The following is a 12,500-nucleotide window of genomic DNA, read 5'->3' as shown; positions in this document are numbered from 1 at the left end:
CCCCGGTGTGGACCGCGGCACCAGCCTCTCTCCAGCATTCGATCCAGCATCCATTCATAGCCCTGCTTCATGTTATTGCAGTTCTGTGTGTCAGTGTGTGTGTGTGTGTGTGTGTGTGTTAGTGTTTGTTTGGGTCCATTTTGTTTCTGAAGCTATGATTCTGTGCCGAGCGACTAGACGAGAGCATCATATTATTTGGATATTTGTACAGTGTTTGTATTGCTGGCATTTCACCTGATGCAACATGACCCTGTACATTTTATTTGATTTTGCGTGTGTGTGTTGAGGGAGATTCTGATTGAACTAATATAGTAAAATATGCTCTTTGATGACTTTTATAATGAGTACAATGCCGTGCGTAGTGCCTAGGTTGAGCTTATGGTTAATATAATAATAGGTAGCCCCCAAATTTGTGCTGTGGTGTGGGGTGGTAGTGGTAGTGGATGCTCTGCTCCATCACACATTACGGACGCCTTGCCATCACACTGTGGTGCACCAAATGTTCTTCATCACCACTCTGACCGTGGCCTCCACTGTGCACTGTCAGACTGCACCTGTGCATGTTTTTATTTTGAGTGCTGCCTTGCGTCCCTGTATTAATACGCAGTGTGTGTGTGTGTGTGTGTGTGTGTGTGTGTTTGTGTGTGTGTGCGTGCGTGTGTGTGCACATGAGCATATGCACATGCATGTGGGTGCGTGTCTGTGTGTCTGTGTGTGTGTGTGTGTGTGTGTGTGTGTGTGTGTGTGTGTGTGTGTGTGTGTGTGTGTGTGTGTGTGTGTGTGTGTGTGTGTGTGTGTGTGTAAGCATGCTTTTGTGCTTGCATGAATTCATGCAAGAGTACATGGCTGTGTGTTGCTGTGTTTGTGTGTGTCCAGGCTGTGCATATGTTCAGGCTTGATTCTTTCTGTGTGCTTGCCTGTGGTTTTTCATGGTTGCATGCCCTTGTGTGTGTGTGTGTGTGTGTGTGTGTGTGTGTGTGTGTGTGTGTGTGTGTGTGTGTGTGTGTGTGTGTGTGTGTGTGTGTGTGTGTGTGTGTGTGTGTGTGTGTGTGTGTGCACGTGTGTGCACGTGTGTGCTGGTGTCCAAGCATGCTTGCGCGCACTTGTGTGTTTGTCTGTTTGTGTGTTTGCTCATCTCTTTGTGTGTGTGTATGTGTGTGTTTCGTGGCCTGTAAGTAGGTAGTCTCCTACAGATGGAGTAACCCAATACTTGTCTGATCCCTGCCGACCATTGACCTGGTGCTCTGGTGATGCTCTCTGCTCCTTACCAGCATCCTGTCGGCGGAGTTCCTGGAATCACACAAGCCCACCCGCCCTGCTACCCCCCATTACCCCCACCAATGCCTGGAATAGGACCCACTCCTCTCGTTCTTCTCTAGAGCATTCATCTGGTTACATGGGCCACGTTATGGCTACATGATGTGGATACCATATCCACTTTTTCGATTTTTATGAAATAAATATTGTGATAGCAAATGACGATATGGCAATACCATTTTAATGTTTACCACAAACTGCATGCCTGTATACCGCTGTGGAGCGCAGCCAACTCCTTCTGTTACCTCTTCCTGCTAGATCTCTTCCTGCTAGCTCTCTTCCTGCTAGCCCTATTCCTGTTAGCACTCTTCCTGTTAGCCCTCTCCCTACTAGCTCTCTTCCTACTTTTCTTCTGCTAGCTCTCCTCCTGCTAGTGCTTGTCCTGTTAGCGCTTTCTGTTAGCCCTCCTGCTGCTTGCTCACTTCCTGCGAGCTCTCTTCCGGCTAACTCTCTTCCTGTGAGCTCTCTTCCTGTAAGCTCTCTTCCTGTAAGCTCTCTTCCTGTAAGCTCTCTTCCTACTTACGATCACTTTGCTAGTTCCCTTCCTGCTGAGTCTTCCTGTTAGCTCGCCTACTGCTAGCTCTTCCTGCAGGTCCTGGACCGGTACCTCTCTCCAAACCACGAAACGTTGGCAGATTCTCCTCCGTCTCCACGGTGACTGGGGCTGACAGCCCATCCACCAAACGGATGTGTCTCATTGGAGGGAGGTAATGTATTATAACCTCCCCCCCGCCCTGAGGACGTTTCCACCGCGTTTCCGTCTGATGGATGAAGCGTTGCGAACTGTGTCTGGCTGCCCACCAACACCGCTGACCACCGTCCCCTGGCGCCTCGGGCCAGGCGGGGCATTGACTTATGTACGAGCCGGGGGGGTCGTCCTGATCAGAAGAGAGACCGCTCCATGTGACAGCCCCTTTAAAGTCCTGGCCGTAACTCTGGATAACTGATGGTCCTTCCTGTTCCAGCCCCTGTACAGCTGAGATGTATTTTAATGGAAGCTCGTCTTCCTGCTATCTCTTCATTTATGCTGCATATTAATCCGCAGACCATGGTTGATGCCGCGTTTTATTACAGTCTAATTGCCGTGGCGTGAATAATGACGTGCTCGAGTAGAGATGGCTTCTTAAAGGCCTTCAGATACATTACAAACCGCTACGCTAACATAGCGTGCTGCTATTGACGTGTGACAGTGTACTTGTTGAGTCTTGGACTGAATTCGGGGGGGGGGGTGGATATCCATAGTTTAATATCCTTGTAAGTTGAGAGCAAGCGAGCGAGTCCTCAGAGTAAACATTAGTTGGCTGGCGCTCAGTGAAAGAAAGGAGACATTGAAGGAGAAAGGAAAGCAGAGACGAAGTGGATACTTTTTTTTCTTCTGCTGTAGGTCCCTGGAAGGATTCCCGGCTTGGATGAGAAAGAATGAACCAATGGTCATCCTGCAACTCCATCTCCACGGGCTCCTGAATCGGACTATACATCGGAGTGGGATCTAATAACCGAATAGCCACCGCCCCCCTTAACCTCCCCCTCCCTCCTCCAGGACGCCATTCTATCCTCTTACATTATTACATGCTGTGTCATGGGACCCTGACATTCAGCCTCTCCTGCCATCCATTAAGTGACACCTGATCCTAGACGGGCCTGCTTGGAGGAACAAGAGAGAGTGGACTACACACTTAGGAAATGGGTTTGAAATCGTTTTCACCCGTTGTTTTGGTATTATTTTTTTCACCACAAGCTCTCTGACCCTGGAATCAACGAAGAGCCTTTGTATTACCTTATGAAGAGCCCTTAAGTCTCTCTCCTTGTGTAGAAACACAAGGCCTGGCCTCTGGTAAGGTGTAAGAGATACTGCAGGTGTCATCTGCATTACAGGGCTTGGTTTAATAGGCCGCCGTCGAAACAGAGTCAAGAAGGACAGGGTCGATATTTACCGTTCGCTTAGCGACTTTGGTTTGTCATTCCAGTGGAGGCAAATGTCAAGTTACCCGTACCTCCAATATTGTCTTGCGTATTGCACGTGGGGGAGCGTGTGTACGTGTTTTTGGGAATGTGTGCACGTGAATGTGTGGGCAATCAGTTGTGTGTGGGTGTGTTCATGTGTCTGGTGTGTATGTATGTGTATGTGTATGTGTGTGTGTGTGTGTGTGTGTGTGCGCGCCGTGTATGCGCGGCCATGTGTCTCTTCGTCCTTGCCCCGTCTTGTATTTTGCACATCTGCCTGCTCATTGATCACAGGGGGAGTGCTCTGCAGACACAGCATGGATGCCCTGCGCTAAAACATGTGAAGCAGCCTCCCACACAGACCCCACAATCTCTCCTCCTCTGCCAACTTTCCCTTTTTTAACACATCCGCTGAGCTAGCAGGTCAATGGCAGCTCTGCCTCACGTTATGCTCACAGAGTTTGCGCAGCGCACTGCCTCGGAATAGACAGTACTATGACCGCCCCAGGTCTTCAGGCTGATGAACTGTGGTTACAGACACTTACTGCGGTAGTCCTCGTGCATTGCTTTCGCTTCTACTAGTTTGATGCAGTGTTTTAGGCGTGTGAACGCTGTTAAATAAAATGTATTGGATGTAAATATTTTGTTTTATATATTTTCTATAAATTGGTGCTTCAGTATGTGCTTGAAAGCATACAAGCTAACAAAGGCCAACCAAAACCTCTTCAAACTTAGAATCTTACCTATTAGTGAGTGAGATTGAGCCTTGAAATCGAACTTCAAATAAAGCCAAAAGCTTTCACCAGAATAAGAGGGTTTACATTGGAGGCACAGAATCGTTTTTCTCACTGAAAGAAGAGTGAAATCATTTCCAGACATGAAATGAGATTCTGGACGACCAACCACTTCCCAGCAGGTGTCACAAACAGTATCTCGTCCAGTCCAGAGAGAGAGGCCGGTTATTGCTCTCAATCTCCATACACTGATGTAGTGGTAGTTCTGGAGACGCTGCTGTCGGTACCCTCGCTTCCTCTTCACCTGTCTAAAACCCTCCAGCTCTTAGCTCCCCTGCCAAGACTGGTAATGGAGCCTGAAACCCCCTTCTGTTGCCAGAATCTCCTCTGCAACCAACCCCCATCACCACCACCCAGCCTATCATAGACCTCTCTCTCTCTCTCTCTCTCTCTCTCTCTCTCTCTCTCTCTCTCTCTCTCTCTCTCTCTCTCTCTCTCTCTCTCTCTCTCTCTCTCTCTCTCTCTCTCTCTCTCTGTCTCTCTGTCTCTCTCTCTCTCTCTCTCTCTCTCTCTCTCTCTCTCTCTCTTCTCTCTCTCTCTCCGTCTCTCTGTCTCTCTGTCTCTCTCTCTTTCTCTCTGTGCGACTTGAAGATAACATAGCACTTATCAGTGGGTCGCGACGTGCTGCGCTTGGCTCCATCTTTCTGTCCATAGTGAGATTATTACAGACTTGAAGGCATCGGGTGCTATTTTGTACTGAGCACGCAAAGGTCAAATGCAAAGTTCAATCGCCTACATTTTGATTTTGATCTTGGGATGGCTGCTTTGTTGTCTTCATTAAACAATTCAACATTCTGTGTGTGTGTGTGTGTGTGTGCTCTTGTGTTTATGTGCATCCATGTTTGTGTGTTTGTGTGTGTGTGTGTGTGTGTGTGTGTGTGTGTGTGTGTGTGTGTGTGTGTGTGTGTGTGTGTGTGTGTGTGTGTGTGTGTGTGTGTGTGTGTGTGTGTGCGTGTGTGTGCATGCGTCTTGTGCACACTAATGAGACAGAGCAACCAAACAAGAAAAACAGAGAGAGGAAGAGAGATAGGCACATGGGCTGTGTTTTTGTGTGTTTTTCTGTGTTTTTCTGTGTCTTTGTTTGCGTGTGTTTGTGTGAAGTCTTTTCATGGCGGTGATCTTCTAAAAAGTGAAGCGTTTTGAGGAATTTGCATCTGTTTATGTGTTTGATGTTTTCGGTGAAAAGAGCACTCTACCAATTTGTCAACAGATTTGTACACTTTCACTTTCCACATCCCAACATCAAGGGCCCCCCGAGCTTTCAAGGTTTATTCATTCCAGGAAAACACTTTTCTTTGCCTAACCTTTCAGTATTCCTGGACCTTTTTTTTCCTTATTTGTGATTCTCGACTTTCCATTACAAAATGACTTTGCCAACCTGCCCTCCTCTTCATGCGTCTCTCTGTCCCTTCCTCACAGAGGCTTTCGACCTGGTCATCCGCCACGGCCGCAACTCCAGCCTGGTGATGCTGCGCTCCGAGTTCCCGGCCCTCGTGCCCGGGGCTCAGGGCTCCGTGGCGCAGCTCTTCCAGGACATATCCCTCTACATGCTGGGCTCCGACTCCACGGTGGACCACATGGTGGCCACCTTCTTCGGCCGCCTCTTCCCCTTCGCCTACCGCCGGCTCCTGGGGGGCGGGGCCTCGGGCTCCGAGGAGTGCGTGCGGGGGGCCTGGAGGGACTCCGGGGCGTTTGGCCCCTACCCCAAGCTGATGATGACCCGGCTGTCGCGCTCTCTCCTGGCCACGCGGGTCTTCCTGCAGGCCCTGAACCTGGGCATCGAGGTGGTCAACACCACCAACCACCTGCGGCCCGGCCGGGACTGCGGGCGCGCCCTGCTGCGGCTGTGGTACTGCCCGCAGTGCCACGCCCTGCTGGGGGTGCCCGTGTGCCGGGGCTTCTGCCAGGCCGTGATGCAGGGCTGCCTGGGGGGCGCGGCCGAGGTGCAGCCCCACTGGAGGACCTACGTGGACGGGCTGGGGAAGCTGGCGGGCGCCATGCGGGGAGAGCAGGACGTGGAGGCCGTGGTGCTCCGGCTGCCCTCCATGATCAAGCTGGCCCTGAAGCACGCGGTGAACGCCCGCGTACGGCTCGCCGCCGCGGTGAGTGCCGTGAACAGTCAGTCAGTCAAACAGTCAGTCAGTTGCTTAGTTCTTTCCTATCACATGTGTTTCTTTTATGGCGAAAGATGTAATTCAGAGTGGGCTCCGAATGTTGGCTAACAGGTGACAGTGATATTTTCCCCGCACACGGTTTGTTTTAGGTTGTTTATTATGCATAGGACAATGACATCATGCGTGTGTTTTATTCAATCGACTTACAATTGTACAGAATAAAGCAGAGTATAAGAACAGCCGTGCATACCCACGCACGCACCCACTGGTGCCCTGCTGAGGTCGTACATAACGTTAATTAATTTCCTTCTGAACTATTCTTTCCATTTCTTTGTGTTTACGAGACAAGAGAGCACTTAACTGTGGATTGTTTTCAATTATTCACGATAAAGAGGGGGACAGAGTACTGCGAGCATCCAAAACAGGAGAGAGAGAGAGAGAGAGGGAGAGAGAGGGAGAGAGAGGGAGAGGGAGAGAGAGAGAGGGAGAGAGAGGGAGAGAGAGAGAGAGAGAGAGAGAGAGAGAGGGAGGGAGAGAGAGAGAGAGGGAGAGGGAGAGAGAGAGAGAGAGAGAGAGAGAGAGAGAGAGAGAGAGAGAGAGAGAGAGAGAGAGAGAGAGAGAGAGAGAGAGAGAGCTGGAGAGGAGAGCTGGAGAGGAGAGCTGGAGAGGAGAGGAGGGAAGTGGGGAGGAGTGGGGGAGAGAGAGACTGACAGAGAAAGAACGAAAGGGAGAAAATGAAAGAGCAAGATACCAGGAGAAAGAAAGGAAGAAATGTGTTATTTATGTCCTTGTTACTGTTTTGCTTTTGCTATATGAAGGCCTCCCTTATCATGTCAATAAAGCCCTTAAATTGAAATTGAATTTGAGAGGGAGAGCGAGAACGAAACAGGGACAATTCAACATCCTTTGTGTACATCCAAGGATGTGCTTACATCCTTGGGTGTTTGTGTGTGTGTGTGTGTGTGTGTGTGTGTGTGTGTGTGTGTGTGTGTGTGTGTGTGTGTGTGTGTGTGTGTGTGTGTGTGTGTGTGTGTGTGTGTGTGTGCCTGCGTTCGGCGTGAGTGCGTGCGTGTAAGATAAGCAAGAGCGAGGGACCTAGAGAGAGAGAGAGGAAGAGACAGAAAGACACAGAGAAAGACACACAGGGAGAGACCTACAGAGAGAGCAGCATTAGATGCATGGCTGCTACGAGCATGTCGTTCCCGTGTTGCCAGACAGATGCTCTCGGCGTGGTTTGGAGGGGCGTGGGCAACCTAGCACTGCTGACCCGTTATGTGTACAGTTTAAACTGCTATAAAAGACTCGGGTTGCCTCACCAGCACAGATTTGAAGTGGAAGAGAAGTGCTCATGAAATATGAACGTTGCTCTGGCCGCGGTTTATATATTTATATATTTTTTTTGCTGCTTCATATCTGCTGAACTTTTCACTTTCACGCCCAGAGTCCCAGTGGTGGCCGTGGTTTCTTGTGGGAAGTCGTATAATTTATTAAGAGCCAGGTTGACCTCGCTGTTCAGCCGGGTGCGGGGCCACTGCAGCTGGGATACTGAGGAGCCACACTCTCCATCCTCTCTGGCCCCTTCCCTTCCTGCTCCTGTATCTCTCTCTATCTCTTTATTCCCTCTCTATTTCGCCCCATCAATTTTTCTGTTTTAACCATCTCTTCACCCTTTCCTCCCTCTCTCCCTCTCTCTCTCTCTCTCTCTCTCTCTCTCTCTCTCTCTCTCTCTCTCTCTCTCTCTCTCTCTCTCTCTCTCTCTCTCTCTCTTTCTCTCACTCTCTCTCTCTCTCTCTCTCTCTCTCTCTCTCTCTCTCTCTCTCTCTCTCTCTCTCTCTCTCTCTCTCTCTCTCTCTCTCTCTCTCTCTCTTTCTCTCACTCTCTTTCTCTCACTCTCTCACTCTCTCCCCCTCTCTCTCTGACTCTCCCTCTCTCTCCCTCTCTGTGTGTTGCTCTGCAGTGTATTTCCACGTCACAGGGAGTGAGATGTTATCGGCAGCAGAATAAGCCTCCTCTGGTTTACCTTTAGAGTGACTCGTTCGAGGGATGCAGACTAACGCTTACTGCCACTGAAGAGGATGAAGCCCTACTACAGTCTTTTATTGTTTGGTGGCAAGGTCATCCCTGAGCTGTTTGTGCTGCTGCTGCTGCTGCTGCTGTTGGGATGTGTGTGTGCGTGTGCGATTGTGTCTGAGTGTGTATTTCTGTTTTTGTGTGTGTGTCCGCGTGTACTTTTCTGTGTGTCTTCGTTTGCTTACGTGTGTGTTTCCGTGCATGCCAGCCTGTTTGCATGTGCCTGTACGCGCTCGCATGCACGTGTAGGCACGTGCATGTGCGTGCATGCATGTGTGCGTGCTTGTACATGCGCGGCGTGTGTGTGTGTCTGTGTCTTTGTGTGCGAGTTTCTTTGTGTCTGCGTGCGTCTGTGTGGTTCGCTGGCTGCCAGATTGAGTGGGAGTGCTTGAAATGCTTCCCGCTCCGTGTTGTCATTGAAGGGTCAGAGTCATCAGCTCCCTAATGGATCATTATACCAGGCCCAAGTCTACCGAGAGGTCAATCCAAATTAGACCACCGCTCACAAAGGCTTCCTCGTCCCCGCCTTTGTTGCCTAAAGTCGGTGCTGCAACGTGGCTCTGGCCAGACCTGGGGGCTTCTCCGTAACCCCGGAGACCCCCTGCTGCACATTCAGGGGGGGGGGGGGGGGGGGGGGGGGGGGGGGGGGGGGGGGGGGGAGGGGGGAGAGAGTTAGGATAAAAGGGAGAATGATGGACTGGCTAAGGAGACATGGTGGTTGTCTTGGAGACAGGGCGTGAGAGTGTAAGAGCAGCAGGTACACAGCAGGAACACAGCGGCCGCTGTCTCTGTCAGATTCACACTTAGATCCCTGCCCCCCCTAAGTGCAAGCACCCTGTCATTGATGGTCGCACACCGGATGTGTGAGTGAGAGTGTGACAGTGTGACAGTGTGTGTGTGTGTCTTTGTGTGTGTGTGTGTGTGTGTGTGTGTGTGTGTGTGTGTGTGTGTGTGTGTGTGTGTGTGTGTGTGTGTGTGAGAGAGAGAGAGAGAGAGAGAGAGAGAGGAGAGAGAGAGAGAGAGAGAGAGAGAGAGAGAGAGAGAGAGAGAGAGAGAGAGAGAGAGAGAGAGAGAGAGAGAGAGAGAGAGAGAGAGAGAGAGAGAGAGAGAGGGGTGGGGAGGGGGAGGGAGAGAGGAAGAGAGGTGTAAACATGTAGTCCAGTAGAAGCCACTAGGAGATAACTCATTGTCCGGCCCACCTACCTCGGCACTGTAACCTTCTCCTTGCTGTAACCAGGGCAACGGGAGTGTACATCAGTCCATGTCCAACACGTGTAGAGACAGAGACAGAGGAGAGCGCAGACAACATCCTGCGGTTCACTTCCACTCTCCTGGGTGGTCTTTCTGCTCCTCCCTCGTGGGTTTTTCTACACGTCTACTTCTCCCATCGACTCCTCTCTCTCCTCCCCACTCCTCTCCCCGTCCCACTTAACCTCTCTCCCCTCCTCCCTCCTCCCCACTCCTCCTTCCTCTCCTCTTCTCTGTTCTCCCCACTCGTCTCCTCTCCCCTCCTCTCTCTCCTCCATACTTCCCTCTCCTCTTGCCTCCTCTCTTTGCTCTCCAATCTCTCCTCCCCACTTCCCTCCTCTCCATTCTTTCCTCTCAGCTCTCTTTTCTCCTCCTCTCCTCCACTCTCTCTCTCGCTCTGCTCTCTCTCTCTCTCTCTCTCTCTCTCTCTCTCTCTCTCTGCTCTCTCTCTCTCTCTCTCTCTCTCTCTCTCTCTCTCTCTCTCTCTCTCTCTCTCTCTCTCTCTCTCTCCTCTCTCTCTCTCTCTCTCTCTCTGCTCTCTCTCTCTCTCTCTCTCTCTCTCTCTCTCTGCTCTCCACTCTCTCCTCCCCGCATCCCTCCTCTCCATTGTTTCCTCTCCACCCCTCTTCCCTTGATTCCTACTTTATTTCCTGTCCTCTCCTCTCCACTCTGCTCCCTCCTCCTCTCCACTCCACTCCTCTTCCTCCTCCCTCCTCTCCTCCTCTCCACTCCTCTTCCTCCTCCCTCCTCCTCTCCACTCCACTCCTCTTCCTCCTCCCTCCTCCTCTCCACTCCACTCCTCTTCCTCCTCCCTCCTCTCCTCCACTCCACTCCTCTTCCTCCTCCCTCCTCCTCTCCACTCCTCTTCCTCCTCCCTCCTCTCCTCCCCTCCTCCTCTCCACTCCACTCCTCTTCCTCCTTCCTCCTCTCCTCCTCTCCACTCCACTCCTCTTCCTCCTCCCTCCTCCTCTCCACTCCTCTTCCTCCTCCCTCCTCCACTCCACTCCTCTTCCTCCTCCCTCCTCTCCTCCTCTCCTCTCCACTCCTCTTCCTCCTCCCTCCTCCTCTCCACTCCTCTTTCTCCTCCCTCCTCCTCTCCACTCCACTCCTCTTCCTCCTCCCTCCTCCTCTCCACTCCACTCCTCTTCCTCCTCCCTCCTCTCCTCCTCTCCACTCCTCTTCCTCCTCCCTCCTCTCCTCCTCTCCACTCCTCTTCCTCCCCCCTCCTCTCCTCCTCTCCACCCCTCTTCCTCCTCCCTCCTCTCCTCCACTCCACACCTCTTCCTCCTCCCTCCTCCTCTCCACTCCACTCCTCTTCCTCCTCCCTCCTCCTCTCCACTCCACTCCTCTTCCTCCTCCCTCCTCCTCTCCACTCCACTCCTCTTCCTCCTCCCTCCTCTCCTCCTCTCCTTCTCTCTCCCATCTCCGTTCTCCCAACCTCTCTTTTCTCTCCTCCTCTGCCCTCCGCTCTCTCTCTCTCCTCTCAACTTCTCTCTTCTCCCCTCCACTAAAATGATCTCTCTACTTCTCTCTCCCCTCTCCTCTCCCAACACCTGTCCTCCCCTTTCCTCCCCTCGCCCCTCCAATCCTGCGCCCATTCCTCCTCCTCAACTTCATCTCTTCTTAATATGTCCCTCTCCCCTTTTTTCCCCCTCCAATCCATTCATTTCTCCTCTCCTTTGCATACTGCTGTGAGAGAAAATGCATGATTTATGAAGCTCTATTTTTACCAGTTACTGAGCAAGAAGAGAGGAAGATATAGAGATAGAGCGATGGAGAGAGGGGTAGGGAGACAAAGAGATGAGGGGGAGAGAGAGAGAGAGAGAGAGAGAGAGAGAGAGAGAGAGAGAGAGAGAGAGAGAAAGAGGGGGAGGTACAGATAGAAGCAGAGGTGTATGAAGAGGGTTTGAAGGTAGAGCCCGGAGGCACTGACGGACTAAAGAGACCAGACATGCCTCAACGGCAGAACCCTCCAGCTAAAGTGAAGACAGGAAATAGAATGGGACAGAAATATGATGTGGAGGAAGAGGAGGAGGCGGAGAGAGAGAGACTGGAGGGGAATCGGTTGCAACCATGTGTCCAACCCCTCTGACTCTCTGAGTTTGAACACCGGTCATTAATTTTGTGCATTCATTGTTTGTGTGTGTGGGTGGGTGTGTGTGTGTGTGTGTGTGTGTGTGTGTGTGTGTGTGTGTGTGTGTGTGTGTGTGTGTGTGTGTGTGTGTGTGTGTGTGTGTGTGTGTGTGTGTGTGAGTGTGTGTGTGTGTGTGTGTTTGTGTCACAGAAAACGGTTGTCATTATCGCACACCATCACAGCTTTGGCTGACCAAACAGCCACATAATTGAGTATTTGGCTACTAAACAAGAACAGCTGTATAAAGGTTTTCTATTTAGAAATGTCTCAGTGTTCACTTATCAGTTATTTAGCTTTGTCAGGATTGCACTGTGTTGACATCATTAACTATTTTTACTTAGATAATAGTTGTATAGACTAGGTTATTTATCTATTGACATTCAATTTGAGATGGGTGCATATGCTCAATATTAAACCAACATAAGAACATATAGTTTATGTTCAAGTATTTCAAATAAAAATATAATAAAATATAATTTATCGACTCTAATTCATTAAATTTATAAAGTCTCCAGCCAATCATAGTATTAAATAATGTAATAGACTAGAATTACATGGAATTATCTTGTTTATATCAATCGATTATATCAAAAACCTCAAACAAAGAACATTTTAAGAAAAACGTGGTTAGTGAATTCATGTTCAAGAGTTACATTTTTCTTTGTACCATGTAAATATTGATGAAGTAGAAATAAAAAGGGCCAATTAGAAAATAACATCACAAATCTCATTAAGGAAATGATAATAGTGGATTATCCAGTGAATAGGGATGATTGAGTGATATGCTGAGACGCAGCAAACAGAAATGAAAAGCGTTCTCTGAGACAACACAATTATTTTAATACCTTCCCGAACTCCGTCAGAGACCTCCTTCCTTCC

At 50.2% G+C, this 12,500-nt stretch overlaps 1 protein-coding gene across 1 annotated transcript in view; it reads left to right on the top strand.

Moving 5' to 3' along the window:
- The window catches only part of gpc3 (glypican 3), a 101,020-nt gene that overhangs the window by 45,493 nt on the left and 43,027 nt on the right, over positions 1–12,500 (top strand). Inside the window, exon 3 of the mRNA XM_030369262.1 lies at positions 5,475–6,157. Coding sequence (XP_030225122.1) covers positions 5,475–6,157 — 683 coding nt within the window. The remainder of the gene's footprint in view (positions 1–5,474; positions 6,158–12,500) is intronic.

The sequence above is a fragment of the Gadus morhua genome, chromosome 10 (genome assembly GCF_902167405.1).
Source record: "Gadus morhua chromosome 10, gadMor3.0, whole genome shotgun sequence".
Taxonomy (NCBI): Eukaryota; Metazoa; Chordata; class Actinopteri; order Gadiformes; family Gadidae; genus Gadus; species Gadus morhua.
Note: the sequence above shows the minus strand (reverse complement) of the source record. Positions and strands in the feature narration are given on the sequence as shown.